General features: G+C 48.7%; 1 protein-coding gene across 1 annotated transcript; it reads left to right on the plus strand.

The window, feature by feature from the left end:
• The first annotated feature begins 914 nt into the window (after positions 1–914).
• On the plus strand, positions 915–16,151 carry RAB1A (RAB1A, member RAS oncogene family). Its single transcript, XM_064146219.1, has 6 exons — positions 915–1,150; positions 7,721–7,793; positions 9,829–9,924; positions 12,451–12,546; positions 13,482–13,613; positions 13,845–16,151. The coding sequence occupies exons 1-6, from the start codon at positions 1,128–1,130 to the stop codon at positions 14,040–14,042; spliced, it is 618 nt and encodes a 205-aa protein (XP_064002289.1). The 5' UTR covers positions 915–1,127; the 3' UTR covers positions 14,043–16,151.
• Positions 16,152–16,390: the final 239 nt, after the last annotated feature.

Consider the following 16,390-nt stretch of genomic DNA (forward strand, 5'->3'; position numbering starts at 1 on the left):
CATGGGAGTGGTACCACGGGCAGCAGAGGGCTTTCTCCTGCTCCATCTCCCCTTCCCAGCCTCCAGTCCACTACAGGGCTGTTCTCGCTTTCAAGATGGAATGCTTACAACCCTCTCCAGCTCGGATCTGCCTCGCTTGTCCCTCCTCACCGCCCCCCTCGCCCCAAGGCCCGTGCGGAATGCGTTACGCAGCGCTCGGTACGCGGATGCCGGTCACCAGCAGACTCAAGGCGGGGCTCGCCATCTCCTCGCCGCCCGAGTTTACAGCGGAGAAATGGGGGAAAATAAAAGCTGTGGCACGGCCACACTGCGGGGTGGGAGATCGATGGCAGGCGGGAGGGGTGCGGCGGAGGCCCCGCCGCCAAAACCCAGCCTGAGGTTTGTCGGTCGGGGATGCTGCTGTCAGGGCCTCCTCCACACTGCGACCCTTCCCAGGGCACCTAGCTTTGCCTTGCCTTGCCTTGCTTTGCTTCGCTTCGCCTTGCCTTGCCCTGCCTGCCCTGCCTTGCCTTGCCTTGCCTTGCCTTGCCTCGCCTTGCCCTGCCTGCCCTGCCCCGCCTGCCCTGCCCCGGCGGCCCCGCCCCGCCCCTCTCCTGCCCGCGCCGTGACTCGTCCGAGCTGCCACGTCTGCCCGCTGACGTCACCGGGAGCCGGCCCCTGCCCAGCCAATCGGCAGCGCCAGCCGCCGCGCCGAGCCGCCGGGGCCCGGGGAAGAAAGGGCGGGCCGTGCGCATGCGCCTGCGCTGCCGCGGGGGCCGACGGGAACGCGAGTCCTTCCGCCTGGGGACCTGCCGCCCAGAGGCACGCGTGGCGGCGGCGGCGCGGACTCGCTTTCCCGGCAGGCGCTGCGGCCGCCCCCCGGCCATGTAAGCGCTGCTCGGCGAGAGGCCGCCCCGTTTCCTGGTTGGGCTCCGGCAGCCATTTTGGGCTGAGGAGAGCGAGCGCGGAGGCCGCAGAGCGGGCAGGGCGCCGGCGGAGGGGCAGGCCGAGCCGAGCGCCGGGCGAAGGCGGCAGCTGCTGGACGCTTGCATCTGCGGAGCGCCCGCATCAGCGGCAGGAAGAGCCAGGCCGCGACCGCCCCCCCTCAGAGCTCACTCATCGTCCCTCGGGCCGCGGGCCCCACGGACATGTCCAGCATGAATCCCGAATAGTGAGTGCGGGCAGGGGGAGGGCCTGGACGCGGGGTCGGGCCCGACCGTACCTCGCCGAGGGGTCGTGATAGGGCAGGCCGCGGGCGGGGCTCGGGGGGTGGGGGGGCAGGTGGCTGCCGCCACCGGGTCTGACGCGAGGGGGGTGGCTTGGATGGGTGGGCCGAGCGATTGGGCCTGTGTGCCTCTAGCGACCCATCGCCTAGGCCCGGCTGCTGAGGGAGCCATCTCCCGGGGGCCGTGTGGCTGCGGAGGGCAGACGCAAGGCCTGCTGTTGCCGTCCCCGGAGGGTTGAGTTACGAGCACCACGGCTGGGGAGGGCGGAGGTCAGCCGCACGGCAGGCCGTGGAGAGTTAATGATGTCCCTGCTGTAAGCCGGCCCTGTGAACCGGATGGCTTCTGCATCCCGGATCCCTCCTCCGGGAACGTCGTCGACGATGAAATAAGTACGGGCGCAGCCAACGGCGATTTTTCCGGACCTCGAAAATGCGCATCGGAGACCGAGCTCCAACAAGTGAAGGGGGAGCGGCGGAAAACCAGCTCTTTGTGAAAGCCGATCTTCCTGGCTGCTTGCTGCTGGCAGCTTAATAGTCAGAGGTCCACCCTTCACTTTAGCTGCAAGTCATGTGTGTGTCACATGGCTCTTGCAAAACACTTCTTGCCTATGTAGATTTTGCAACGCTGTGACTTGATAATGAAATGCTCTTGGGGCTGTCGTGAGCTGAAATAGCACTTGTCTAGCAAACCTGATGATGGCACAGCGGGTTTTTGGATGGTCATGTTATTTCCTCGGATGACTACGGCCTTTTTCTCTGCTTGGCCTGCTCAGGAGCGAGGAGGTCTGAGCTCACTGGTCAGTAGTTGTCTGTATCCTGGCCACTCTAAGAGCAGTGATTTACCCATCAGGGTGCCTGGGGCAGTAAACCTCATTTCGCTTATGGCTGCTTTTTTGCGTGAATAAGGAGAGGAACTTGGGATTAGCTTCAAAAATGCTTTAAGAAACAGCTGCTACCCTCTCAGTGCTTTGGTGTTGAGTGTTTGTTGGAGTCTTTCACTGACACTGGTTTTAGTGCTCCAGTTTGGGATGATAGAGCCACTAAAGTGGTTGTGGTATTGAAATGCACATGTGGTGTGGATTTACTATCCTAGATACCATTGTCTGTGTCCATAGGCGGCTCTACGAACTGTTGGACCTCAGACCATGCTTTTCCACACCATTAAGGCATCTGACTAATGTGGTTGTAGGTTTTTGTGTTCTCTGCTTATGGTGGCACAGCTGCGAGAGCTTCAAACCTGTTAAAATCACCCAAAGAGCAGAGAGAGGCATTGAGGGTAACGCAGTCATGAGCTAGTGTGAGGGAGCAGGTGAAAACTAAGAGTACAGCCAGGAACTCAGGTTACATCTTGGCAGGATATAACTTAACAAAGCTTGTTTATGTGGCTTTGGAAAACACCAGAGGAGTAGCTGGAGTTAGTCAGTGGGTGAAAGGCCAACAAATTGTTGGTACTTCTGTGGTGTGAGTGACTATCGGAGTGGAATTTACCTTGCAGAATGCATTTTGTAGTGAAATGCTGCCTTCAAAGCATTAGGCCACAAACACTGGAGTTTTGGATTGAGAGTGGTTTTTCTCATGACTTCTTGGCCATTCCTGAAGCCTCTCAGTTTTCTAGGCTCTGATGCAGAGCTGGTTGCCTGCAGTGAGATACTGAAACTGCTTTGAAGGTGGAGAAAACGTTTTGAGGGAGACCTCTTAGTGAAGAGCAGTGGTGAGGACAGCTGATTTCTTGAAAGTAAGACCAAGAGAAAAAGCTGTAGTTCAGGATGAATGTATAGTGTTTAATTGTCACCTCCTGACAAGGTTGTGCCTGTGGGACAAAGATGGGAGATGGGAAGGGTGTGGTGAGAGGGACAGGAAATATCTGTCACTGTAACGTGTGTCCTTAGATCAGTGTTAAACCAGCAATAAGATTTATGGGATTATGACATTATTCCTTCTGGTTACCTGAAACAAATGCAGGTGGAGATGTCTGTTTATCCTTTTAGAATTGCCTTGAAGAGTGCATTCTCACTTCCTGTCACAGCTTCACATCTGGCTATAGCTCCCGTTTCTCTCTGGCAGGCATGCCCGAACCCTTGTCAGAGGTCAGTCAGATAGCTAGATAAAAAGATGTGCTGCCTTCAATTTGCCTGTTGAAGCTAGAGAACTAGAAGCTGCTGGTGCAAGGGTTTGAAGTGCTTCTGAGAGCTTCCTTGACACTTTGGGATTGCGGGTCAACTAGGAAACTAGTTAGTGGGAATGATGTTGAAAGGGGATGGGTGAGATATTAATGCTAGCATTTGGAAGCTAAGTTCTTAAAACACCTGCCCACTAAGCACCAGAATATATTACTTCTGTATTTCTCCTCCAACCCCTTATGGTGCTTAAGTGAGCAAAATGTCAGCGTTGCCTGTTGTGGCTAAGTCTTTTCAAGTTCAGCGTTTCCTGCCCCTTCTGCAGGTTGACTGGTGGGCAAGCAACTATCCAACAGCCAAGTGGTACCAGAAATTAATCCTGACCAATGTTCTGTGGTGTCTGAATCATCTTCAAGGGATGATGAGGAAGTCAGGTGCTTCTTAGAGGAAATCTGGTTTGGTGGTTGGCTGGTTTTGGGGTTTGTTTGGTTACTTCTGGGTTGGTTGTTTTGGCTTTTTTGGTTGTTTGATTTGTTTCTGGGTGGGTTTTTTTTTCATTCTTCAGAATGAGTACCTGTTGGGGAGCTTAAGTTCAGCAGGTGACTGCTGAGTGACAGCTTCTCCGTTGCTGGAACTGTCTGAAGTAGTTTCTGCCCCAACCTTGCCAAACAGCTATGCAAAGTGGTATTATGTCTTCTGGGTTCTGTTACTTTCACCAGTGGTGTGTGATCAGTGGCAGTCATGCTCTTCAAAATTTCTTGGGTTGTAGAACAAGGACTTGAGGATGTTCCGAGTGCCTGTTTAAGCCAGCAGCTGACACCAGTAATTGAAGCTGATTCCGGCAGTTCCTTGCTTGAGACTTATGGCTACTTTGTCTTGTCTGTGTTGGCATAAACCCCAGAATTCAAAAATCCCCAGGTGCCTACCTGTACAAACAGTGTCTTAAAGCTCCACAGGTCTCTTGTTCCACACAGCTTGTCCTCTACTTGACTTCCTGGTCTCCACCTGAACCATTGTGTGGCAGATGGATGTAGCAGGATGCAGCTCTGCTCAGAAATTGCAGGGTGGTTTTGGAGGTGCCGTTTTTTTGCAAGAGGCAGTTAAACTTAGCACATCTATCCTTTGTTTCTTTAGCAAGTTACCATGTCCTCTTCCTGATGGAGAGGATTGGAAGCCTTGCTCTTACTGACATTGCCTACCTGCCTTGCTGCATGCGTTCTTCCAGTGTGCTCTCAAGTGCCAGGTGTGACTTGTTTGTATCAGTGGTAAGAAATACCTGAATGGTACATCTAAGTTTATACTCCCTGCAAGGCTGTGCTGCATAGCTCAGTGTGCTTTCGGAAGGCTCCCAAAACTGGAAATGCTGGTAAGTCTTCAGGTTTAAAGAGCAAAAATTGTCTGGCTTCAAGAATGGTTTGCCTTTCAGGAGCAAATTCCCAAGTTAACCTGCAGGCTTGGGCACATTGCCACAGTTGAATCTGTGAACACAAATATTAGGGTGGCTTGGTCTAGAAATAGATTCCTGCAAGTTTTTGTAGCTTGTTTTCATTTCTTTGTGGTGCTTGAGACAGCTCTCAGGCAGCAATGTATGACAGGTTGCTCATTTGGTCCTCAAGGCCCTTCTGTAGGCACTTGCTGCACTACTAAAGGTCGTAAAGCAACTGTGGCTAGAAAGGGAGGTAGAGTATCAGTGGAATATGGAATTATTCTATCTTTTTGAAACCCCAGTAGTAAAGTTCTACTGAAATCATTTTGTTGATGCAAGTCTACAGTGTCAGTTTTGTTTATCTGGCAAAACTAGGTTTTGGAGACATAGCATCCATTTCTAAGGTCAGAGACTGCTAACTGAGTGAAGACAAATTAGAACCATGCTGCAGCTTGACTGGCCTTGGTTTTGGTGGGGATGAAGCAGGTGACTCAAGTCACCCTATGAACCTGTGATTTTTACTTTTGGAAATAAAGTGCAAAGTGAGAGAAGGTCTTAATGGCAAAGATCTCAAACCTTGTGTTTAAGGCTTGTGGGTTCTTGTTAACTTACTTAACAGTAGGGCCATGTATTAACCATTATTGCTTCTGCACAGTAAAAGATTTAATAGCAGGGTAGATCTGGTTGGGAGCTACTCTTAGCATTGAGAGGAAGACAGGTTCCTTGATGTTTGGGGGCTGCAGAGCCCCAAATTCCCTTTGGAAGCAAGAGGAGGCTGAAGCGAGTCTTTCACACTCTTAGCTGAAGCCTTACCTACACCAGGAAGGATTTTTTTCCCCATTAATTTCAGTGAAGACAAAGTAGTGGTAACATTCATGTGCTACTATGCTTAAGGGGATTATAACATGCTGCAAGCTCTAATACTTTCAAGTGTATTAATGCTTACTGAGTAGTAATTTAACTTCAGGATTGCTGAAGATTCTAGTTTTGCAGAGAACTGAACAGCCAGAACTTCCTACTGAAGCAGGAAGGCAGTTGCAGTTTCAGTTTATGCATAATCCTGGGGAAGAACATACAGGTTTAACAGTGGAGTAGTTTCAGGGCTGTGATACCTTATTAGTGAGGGTTAAGAAGTTCTAAAGTCACTGGCTACATTTGCTACTGGGTAGCTCCTTAGTCTCTCTTCTTCAGTGGTGCTGGTTGAAAGGCAGCAGACCTGGGTTAACTGTACAGCTGATCTTTGGGCTGCAAACACCTTTATCTGTGGTAAAGCAACTGGCCTGCCAGTGTGGCTGGGGTGGTGTTTCTGCAAGTGGAGCTACAGGAAACAGCAATCCTTTGGAGCACGCAAGGGAGGCAGTGCTCAGTACTCTTGGTTGTGAGGTAGCATTTTGGTGTCACTTTAGGAGATTGCTGAGCTTCAAGAACTGTGGATTTCATCTGTGTTCAGCAGTGTAGGAGTACAAATGGTTATGGTCAGTAATAACAGCTTCAAGATAGCTGAAGTACTAGATGTGAGCTGTGATGTAAGGGGACTTGTCTGCCCTGGGTAGTTTGGGTTTAAAAACTGTCACACTATTGATGTCCTCTTGTGTTAGTATGTGACTTGAGAGGTGGAGTGGTGAGTTCTGTGACTGTAAACTGCCAGGTATCCTTTGAGTTCAGGTATGGATTGTTGGGATTTGGTTGTTGGGTTTGGGGTTTGTTTCCAAAAGCCTTTTAAGGATCAGGTTTTAGTTGCTATGTTTACCACTGCCGACTTCTAGCCTTGAGAGCAGTGCTGCAGAAACTGGTGCTGGCCTTAGTTGTGTTCTTGCAGCCTGGGGCCAGCCAAGATGAGATTTGGGCATTTCAGTAAAGGAGTGGTTAACTGAGCAGTTAACCATCTGTGGGGCTGTTATCAGCTGGGGATGGATGCAGTTTCCTGGCTGGATCCCTGCCAATCCGAGCCAATGACGTTGTTAGTAGGAATAATAGGTGGAGACAGTTCAAGCATTCCCATAAATTTTATCTTCACAGTCTGGTTAAGTGGGCATAGAAGTACATCTGCTGTAAACTCCGGTGCTTAACAGAACAAGTCTTAATCCTGGACGCTGCAGGACTGAGGAGCTGTAAAGCTCAAATGGGTTACTCTAGAACTTAGAGCACAAAAAGTAGTGGAAGTGGTGATTGATGCATTCTTCTCTGCCACTTTATTCCTAAACTGCCTCCATTAGTGATAACACAAAGCACGTTTTGCTAACAGTGAGGTATTCACTGATCTTTGAAGTGTAGGACTGGGTTGGTCACTAATGGTACTGTGCTTGTTCCCTCGGTGTTGAGAGAACTCAACGTGAAGCAAAATAGTGTCACCCCTTCCAATGTGACCTGAATTCCCGATATCTTAGCTGTTCATAGCCCGCTGTGGAAGGTGGATGTTGATTTTGCTGCAGTCAATGGTTTGTGTATTGGATTCTGTTGCAACTGAATTTGGGGTGAATCAAGGAAAGAATTGCTTACTTTTGGCCAGCTGCATAGCATTGATGAAGCTGAGCAGTGTAATCAAGCCTTTAGCTTCAAAGAAGAGGTGAAGATAATGGCTGTGCTAGACAGTGGGCTGTCTACTTTTATCTCTGTGCTGTTTGAGTCGTTCAGCCAAACAAGGAGGCTTGCACTTAATTTGAAAACATGACTTTAATCTGAGCTAGACATTGGAGGGGTGGGGAATGGGGAATAGGGAATAGGACTGTTTTAGTCCCTAGAGGAGTTTGCTAAGAGAGCACAGTGCTATACAAATGCTGTTTGGAGCATCTGCCTCACTTCTTAGAGGTAAACAGTAAATTGTGAGACTGTCTAAACTGGACAAAAGCTTGGAGTTGTAGGGCACTTCTCTACTAGTGAATTAATGTACCTTGCTCAGGGTTCACAATACACTGGCTGTAAGGAACTTGGCTTTGCATTAAGTGACTTATGTGTTTTTTTTTCTTCTTACAGTGACTATTTATTCAAGCTACTTCTGATTGGAGACTCTGGTGTTGGGAAATCTTGCCTTCTACTTAGGTTTGCAGTAAGTGATCATGTTTGAAAACTTAAGTACCTGGTGGCTTTGACACATCAAGAACTTACCTGAAAGGGCTGATGTCTCTCAGCTCTAGGATACCAAGGAATGAGTGAGATCTTGCAGACCCCTCCTGTCTTCTGCATTTGTTCCTAGCTGATCCATTTGGGTATTGTGGAAAGAAAACATATCAGGAGTATGTCCAGTAAAGTTCAATTCTCATTTTCCTGACACTTGACAAAAAGATAACTCAGCCTCCATCAGTACACTAGTTGTTGAACACTGAAAATGGAAGAACAGATTTGAGTTCTTGGCAGTGTGCCTTGAGGCATGAAGAATACAAATGTGTCAGGGCAAGACCTTGATCACTTACTACTTGATGTGAAGTTTGATATCTCCATTGCAAGAGCCTCCCAGTTGTTTAGCTGAGGGAGAGGTAATTTATAGAACAGCCTAGGAATGGTAAGGCCTTGGGCTTCCTGCAGTGGTTTGGTATATGATAAATGTTAATGTTGCTGCTGGAGTACTGTGGCTGGAATTTGATGCAAGCAGCTCTGCTTTTCCTGTCAACAGAAACAATTAAAATGAATTTGACATCTCTTGAGTAGAAAAAGCAGGAGTCCAATGAACTCCTTACCTATTTCTTTGCCAAAGTACAGCTTTACTGTGGGAGGAGAGAGGGAGGAAGGGACAATGTAAGGCATCACTACAGCAACTGGAATTTTTTACTACTGCAAGATGAGGACAGTGGTTTTGCAGCCTAAACAATTGTTCTTTGCACCTGTGGGAAGAGCCTGGTTTGTGTTATCCATATGAAAAGGTGATCTGGTATGCACAAGAAGCATCACCTGGGTTAAAGCTGTTACAAGGAGACACTAATCCCATGGTGAGCTCTAGAAAGGTGTAACCTGCTCTACTCGCAGAACTTCAGGCAGTGAATTGGAAGTGATACAAGGGCTGGAGCAGTACTCCCAGACTGATCTAGCCTGCGTCTCTTGGAGAGACCTCTGAATTAATTATGCAGCTTTTGGGGGTTTGATAGCCGCTGTTTTTTGGTGCTGTTTCTTCCAGCAGCGTTTTGCCTTTAGAAATTTGACTTGAAGCTTTCTTTAACCTAATGTAAGGAATCACTGCAACATTTGCTGACCTCGCCCTGATGTTGGTTAAATGACATTAGGCTTTTCAGATGTAACCTTTGGAGTGTTGAAATGTTAGGGAAATAAGTGCCACATCATTCCAAGAGGCTGAATGTTTTATTCTTGCTTGCATGTGTTCCCTCAGGCACACCTATTACTTAAGGTGTTTTCCTGTTCATAACCCAAAGCAGTCCCTTGCTTTTGTGACAGCTGTTGGTTGCATAAAGCCTTCTGTGGTGTATTTTGCCTGAAGTTTTGTCCTGATGGTACTTTGGGAAGAGAAACTTCCTTCCTGCTGGCAAGCTAAGTCTAGAAGGTAGCAGAGACTGAACCAGTACTTTGTGTGCCTGGAGGCCTGGTGGACACTGCACTTGTGTCTGTGCAAGCTGCTAAAGCAGTGCTGAGCTTTCCTCTTTGTGTTGACACAGACTGCAGAGCAGGGAACTTAACAGAGGTGCCCAAGCTGTAACTAAGCTGCCCTAGCAACCAGATGTGGCTGCAGAGGATCTGATGTTCAGATGTTGCACAGCCTCTCACTTGTTGGTAGTTGTGTAGTACAATCAAAAAACCATCAAAGGAAAGTAAGTCTGAGGCATTTCAATAACTGTAGTGGCTCTTCAGTTTGCCAACAAGACCAAAGACATGTTATAAACTGCAGTTGAAAAGGACTTAAGAGGACAGGATTTCCAGGAAAGAGGCTTTTTGACTGGTTTGGGGGACACAAAAATACACTTTGCAGAATTTTTGACAAGCAGACAGTGCTTAGCTACCTACAGGACCATGCCAGGAAGAGTCAGACTGTTTTTTATGGGGTAATTGAGTACCTTGGTCTGCTTGGTGCCTGCCTAGTGAAATAAATGGCTGCAAGAGAAGTGGAGCTGGTTTGACTTCTGTTCACTTTCTCCTAGGATGACACGTACACAGAAAGTTACATCAGCACGATTGGTGTGGACTTCAAAATCAGAACTATAGAACTAGATGGGAAAACAATCAAGCTTCAGATAGTAAGTAGTATTTCTTAACTCTTGGGTTATGTGTCAAAGCACAGAGCTGCACTCCTGACCATCAGTACTTACCTTTGTACTTTAACCATTCCATTAGAAGCAATCACTTCCCTGTTAGAGGAGGCTGGGCAGGATGCACAAGATCACAAGGCTTCCCACGACCTACCCTTAGAGAAGCATCCCTACTAAGGTTGTCTGCCTGGAGGAAATCAGCTGTCCTGGGAAGAAACAGCTGCAATGTGTAGAAGGCAGTGTGGGCTGTGAGCTGAAGAAAGGGTAGAACTCTGTGGTGAAGGCTCCTACCAAAACTGCTGCAGTTCTGCAGTGCTTAGCAAGGGTTTCTGAAAGTGCAAGAACTTAGTGACACTAAAGCTTAGGGGGGTTCTGCTGGAGGGTAAGAGGACTCAACAGAGGGATCTGGACAGGCTGGGGCCAGAGGGATGAGATTCAACAAAGCTAACTGCCAGGTCCTGCATTTGGGTCACAACTCTTCTGTGTGCTCCAGGCTTGGGGCAGAGTCTGGAAGCTGCCCTTCAGAAAGACCTGGGGGTGTTGGTTGATAGCCAGCTGAAGATGAGCCAGGGTGTGACCAAGGTGGCCACCATCATCCTGTCCTGGATCAGCAATAATGTGATGAGAAGGACCAGGGCAGTGATTGTTTCCCTGTACTCAGCACTGAGGAGGCCACAGCTTGAGTCCTGCTTTCAGTTTTGGGGCCCTCACTACAAGAAGGACATTGGTCCTTGTAACAGGTTCAGGGACAGGCAGTCAAGCTGGAAATGGCCTCAGGCTGCGCCAGCGGAGGCATGGACTGGATATTGAAAGAAAATTCTTGCATGGAAGGGTTCTCAAAGCCTGGTACAGGCTGCCCACTGAGATGGCTCAATCACAATCCCTGGAGGTGTTTCAGAGAGACAGAGTTGTGGTGCTGAGGGACATGGTTTTGCCCCAGCGTTTAAGTAGAGTTAGAGAATGGTTGGACTCAGTCTTAAAGGTCTCTTCCAGCTGAAACAATTGTGTGGTCCCACAGCTGTCCAAGGTAGCTGGTAGCAGCAGGCTGCATGGTCTAATGTTAGAGGCTCTGCTGCTGTTGAGTGGGACAAACTGGCACAAGTGCTTGTCACTGACCTGCCTGCCTTGGCTCTGGGCAGTGTTTGCTGCTTGTGCTTGGCATGAGCAGGGGAAGAGACTTGGCAGTTCTTCCCTCTAATCTTAAAGCACTCTGAAAGGGTGACCGCTGTAGTGAAATCTAGTATCTGTGCAAGGTCACACTACCCTTGTCAGCCACTGCTTCTAGCTCAGGCACTTCCCACCACTTGGAGGCAAAGACATGGGCTTTCCAGACTCCTGTAGAGCAGGAGTCCAGTTTACAGTCAGGGGACTGAACCTCCATACTTGAATGTAGGTGTCATAGAATCATAGAATGGTTTGGTTTGGAAGGGACCTCAAAAGATCATCCAGTTGGAACCCCCCACCATGAACAGGGACACCTCCCATGAGAACAGGTTGCTGAAGGCTTAATCCATCCTGGCCTTGAACACCTCCAGGGAGGGAGCAGCCACAGCCTCCCTGGGCAGCCTGTGCCAGTGTCTCACCACCCTCACTGGAAAGAACTTCTTCCTAACATCCAGTTTAAAACTCCCTGCTGCCAGTTTAAACCCATTCCTCCTCCTGTCGTTACGAGACCTTGTCCATAGTCTCTTCCCAGCCTTCTTGTAGGCCCCCTTCAGATACTGGAAGACTATTACAAGGTCTCCTGGAAGCCTTCTCTTCTCTAGGCTGCAGAGCCCCAACTCGCATAGCCTGTCCTCATAGCAGAACTGCTGCAGCCCTCTGAACATCTCTGTGGGCTCTGGACTGAGTCCAGAGCAGCCCAGTAGGAAAGCTCTCACTGCTGAAATCTGTCAGGCAGCTAGTCCTGTTCTTCAGGGTTCCAGAGAGCTGTCCGCATGAGGGCTGTGCTTAGGTCAGACACCTAATGTGCACCCTCAACTCCCAGTAGAAGGGGACTAGGTTTGGTTTGCAGTGTTGCACTTGTTGCTTTTAATGCTTTTGCTGTAGCTCCTGTGCTAAAGGAGCTGAAGAAAGTGATGATGGTAGGGATTCACATCTGTCTGACCTTAACTCCTGCCAGGTGTTCAAGCCTTGGTTTCTGTTTGTTGTTCTGATCACTGAACCATGGCTGCTGCTTGGGTCAAAACTACCTAATGTTGTCCTCAGTGAGACCTCTGCACTCTGCTTGTCAAAACCCAAACTGCTGAGCACTCCTGGAAGTGCACCTCCCAGAGTGACTCTCTCCTTGTTGTGGAACACTGGGATCTTCTCAATCTGTCTTTGGTGCATGCTGGTGTAGAGCCATCTCTGGCTGCGAGTTGGATACATTTGCAGTTGGATGGCTGATGAGCTGAGCTGTGTTTCTGGCAGCTCCTGGGTGGCACTGGCTTGGCCAGGCTGCAGCAGCAGCAGTGGGTGGGTGGCACTGGTGTGGCCAGACTGCGGCAGCTGACCCTGTTGTTTGTCTTGCAGTGGGACACGGCAGGGCAGGAGAGGTTTCGAACCATCACTTCCAGTTACTATAGAGGTGCTCATGGCATCATCGTTGTGTATGATGTTACAGATCAGGTAAGTGTTGAGCCTGTGCCTGGAGAGCTGCTCCAGCTGGAGTGCACCAGGCTGCTGAGTAAACCAAACTGGGAGTTTAACAACTTGGCACTGCTGGAAGGAGACAGGGACTGTGTTCTCCAGGCTGCACCCAGGTTTTTCAAGCCAAATGTATGCATGTATTCTCTGGTTTGGGGCTAATCCCAGATATACAAGGAGTGGTGGGGTCTGTGGCTCTAAAGCAGTTGTACCTTAGGCTTAACCTCAGACTTGGTGGGGCAGGGAACCATGTGCTCTGTGAGAGTACTTCTCGCCTTTGGTTGCAGGGAGTCAGAGTTAGTGATGGAAGTTGTTGAAAGGTTCATGAATGTACGGCATTTGAAACTAAAAGCTGTCTGTGTGCAGGGCACAAGTGAGCAGTGTTTTGTGTGAAAGCAGCTCTAGGCTGCTGCGCCTGTCCTGGCTAAAGGGTTCTTGGGCGGTGTATAGTTTCATGACCAGAACAACAATTGGCTTCTATCACTGATGTGAGATCACTTCATTGTAGCAGCTCTACACTTCTACAGGCCAAGGCTGTTTCAGCGGCAATACGGTGGTGTGGTTTGCACCTGGTCCTGGTGCCTTCTTAATGCCTGAGGTTCTGGGTGCAGCTGTGCCAGGGCTTATCTCTGCTGCAGGAGGAGGAGGAAGAGTCTCAGATGATAGAAGTTGTTGACTGTTGAAGCTATGGAGCAGGGGAGAATGAGTGGGAATACAGCAAGGGAGGAAGGGCTGATAGGGTAGAGCCTGGAGCAAGGACTGAAGAGCTTTGTAGACCTGATGTTGACACTCCTGTCCTGAGGCAACCAGGGTCATGAAGCACAGCAAGTACAAATCGCACAGCTTCGTGTGCTTTGCTACTGGAGGCAGTTTCCTCCCGGCTGGGGCTCTTGCTCATGCTTCTCTTGCCTCCTTAGGAGTCTTTCAATAACGTCAAACAGTGGCTGCAGGAGATTGACCGCTATGCCAGCGAGAACGTCAACAAGTTATTGGTGGGGAACAAATGTGATTTGACCACAAAGAAAGTAGTAGACTATACAACAGCAAAGGTATGTTGGGCAAGCACCTCATCTGCCCTTGAGTAAGTGCTGGAGTGGGAAAGTGGCTTGGTGGTACGCAGGTGCCAAGAGTGCAAGGAGCCTGCTGACCCCCTTGCAGTACAAGTCGTCAGCCTGCAGTTTGGGGGCGGGGTGGTGGCCTGGGACCTCCCCAGCTGTGCACCAGGAGCTGAGGCCAGAGGTGTCGCTGTGTGCTCACTCCACTTGTTTCTCGATTTGCAGGAATTTGCAGATTCTCTTGGAATTCCGTTTTTGGAAACCAGTGCAAAGAACGCTACAAACGTAGAACAGTCTTTCATGACCATGGCTGCTGAGATCAAAAAGCGAATGGGCCCGGGAGCGACGGCTGGTGGTGCCGAGAAGTCCAATGTTAAAATCCAGAGCACTCCAGTCAAGCAGTCTAGTGGAGGTTGCTGCTAAAACTTGCCTCCCTTCCCGGCCCCAGCCCTGTCCTCTCCCCCTTTTGTCTCACAACAATGAATTTGCAATCTGAACCCAAGTGAAAAACAAAAACAAAACAAAAAATTGCCTGAATTGTACTGTATGTAGCTGCACTACAACAGATTCTTAACCGTCTCCACAAAGGTCAGAGATTGTCCATGGTCAATACTGACTTGTTTGGGTTGGTGTTTTTTTATTATTATTATTCTTCCCTTGACTCAAGACAGCTTAACTTCATTTTCAGAACTGTTTTAAACCTGGTTTGTGTCTCTTTTTGTTTGTTTCTGTGCGTGCTGGTTTATCCAAACGTGTAACCCTTGTTGCTTTTCCTGATAACCAGACTGTTCCCTGTGGTTGGGTTTAGGATGTGTTTCTCTCTTTTGTTTCGATGTTTTCGGGCATGTTTAGCTGTGTTGGGGGTTTAGTCCTTCTGAAGATGAAGTTTAGCCATTTTGTATCCAAACAGCACAAAGGGTGTCTGTCACTTTTTTTCCATGCATAAAATTTAGTAAGATGTCTGTTAAGATCTTGATTATTTTTTTTTCATGGGGGGGAGCTAGTTCCTTCTTGTAGAATTTATCAGTGGGAAAAGATCACACTTCTCTTGATCAATAGTTTTTTTTTTTCCTCTTCATCCTCTGCATATAATTTGTGGCTGCAGAAATATTGTAATTTGTTGCACAAAAATATGTAATGGAGAAAAAAAGGCAAAAACAAAAAAAGGAAGAAAATGTTTAATAAATATTGTACTTATTGGAAGTAATATCAAACTGTATGGTGATAAATAGTGTCTTAATTTGTATGGCTAAAGGGGGAAAATCAGGCTTGCAGTGTGCACAAAACATATCTGTGTGCAGCCATGGCTCTCAGACCCTTTCGAGTAGACCCCAGAGACCATCCCTGCAACTCAAAATAGTGATTATGGCCCCCCAGAAAAACCCAAATCTGAGCTGTCCCAGTGCTTAAGGCATGTCTGCTGCCCCGGAGCAGCCAGCTGATGCTGCTGGAGGCAGAGCATGCTCGGAATGTACAACTGCTCTCCACCTTAGGCTTGGGACTTTGAATTCCTCCAGGAGTCTGCGCGGGGAATTCCTGCCTGTGTTGTAGGGGGGAGAAAAGCATTTCCCCAGTGAGCGGCTCCACCCTCACCTCCAGGTGTGGTTTAACTTCCTGCCAGTATATTGTCTCTTTTCTATATACTGTTAATTCCATCCTCTCTCGATCAGTACTCTTCTGACTTAGTGCAACAGCTTAGCTTCCGTTCTGTGCTGCAGAGGCAGCAGAAGGATGAGCGGGGGCCCGGCACAGGCCCCGTGCCAGCCTGTTGCTCGAAGCAGGCGAGATCTCCACCAGTTGGGAACTAACCAGCAGCCAGGAGGGTTTTGGACAGTGTGAGTCTTTGTACAGAGCTAATCAAATCATTAGTGCCTGACGTCTAGCTGAAAGCCACAGGAAAAAGCTAGCCTATAACACTTCCTAGACATGTAAAGTTGTTCAGCTTTATCTAAACTCCGACCTTCAGCCTACTCTGTAAATAGTCTCATGTTTGAAAGACCATGTAACATTCCCCCAGTAGTAAATACACCCTGTGGTAGTCAAAACTATAGCCTAGGTATGTTGTGAGGTATAAATGAAAACTGGTGCAAATATCCTCTTTTTTTTCTTTGGGTTGTTTTTTTTTTTGGTTGAGGGGGGAGGGTGTGGGGTGGGAGGAAGGGGATGACTTTGGCTAACAGCTTTCTTCAACATAGTTGCGTAAATCAACAGGCAATTGTAATACATCCGAGTATTGTCATGGTTAAGTTGAACTCTTCCACTGGAGACCTTCACAATAAAGTGATGTGCTTTCTATTAGAGATGTGCTTGTTGGTATAATTCATTAATGGAATGTGAGAGTGGGGGCAGGAGGGAGCTGTGAGCGCTGCTGCGGTCAGGAAGCTGAGCAGGAGGTGGTGGCTGGTGGTGTAGTGAGGGTGAAACATCTTTCCCTTCAGAGAAGTGCACAAATGAACTTAAATGTCGAGATGCCTGCTACATACTATCCAAACCAATGTTAATATATACAGTAATAAAAGCATTGCAAAACCACCTTGGGCTACACCACTTCTTTGGTGCTTATTTCATTTTATTTCTACACCTGAACACCCCCCTAGGTCACTGCTGTGTCACTGGGCTGTTGCGTGCCAGAGCCTCTGGTCCTCAGGCTGGAGGGGGTGTGGCAGAGGGCAGAGCAGGCCCTACAGTCATGGATTTGTGAATGGTTTGGGTTGGAAGGGGCCCTAAGTATCAGCTGCTTCCAATCCCCCTACCGTGGGTGGGGATGCCTC

The sequence above is a fragment of the Pogoniulus pusillus genome, chromosome 7 (assembly GCF_015220805.1).
Source record: "Pogoniulus pusillus isolate bPogPus1 chromosome 7, bPogPus1.pri, whole genome shotgun sequence".
NCBI classification, from domain to species: Eukaryota; Metazoa; Chordata; class Aves; order Piciformes; family Lybiidae; genus Pogoniulus; species Pogoniulus pusillus.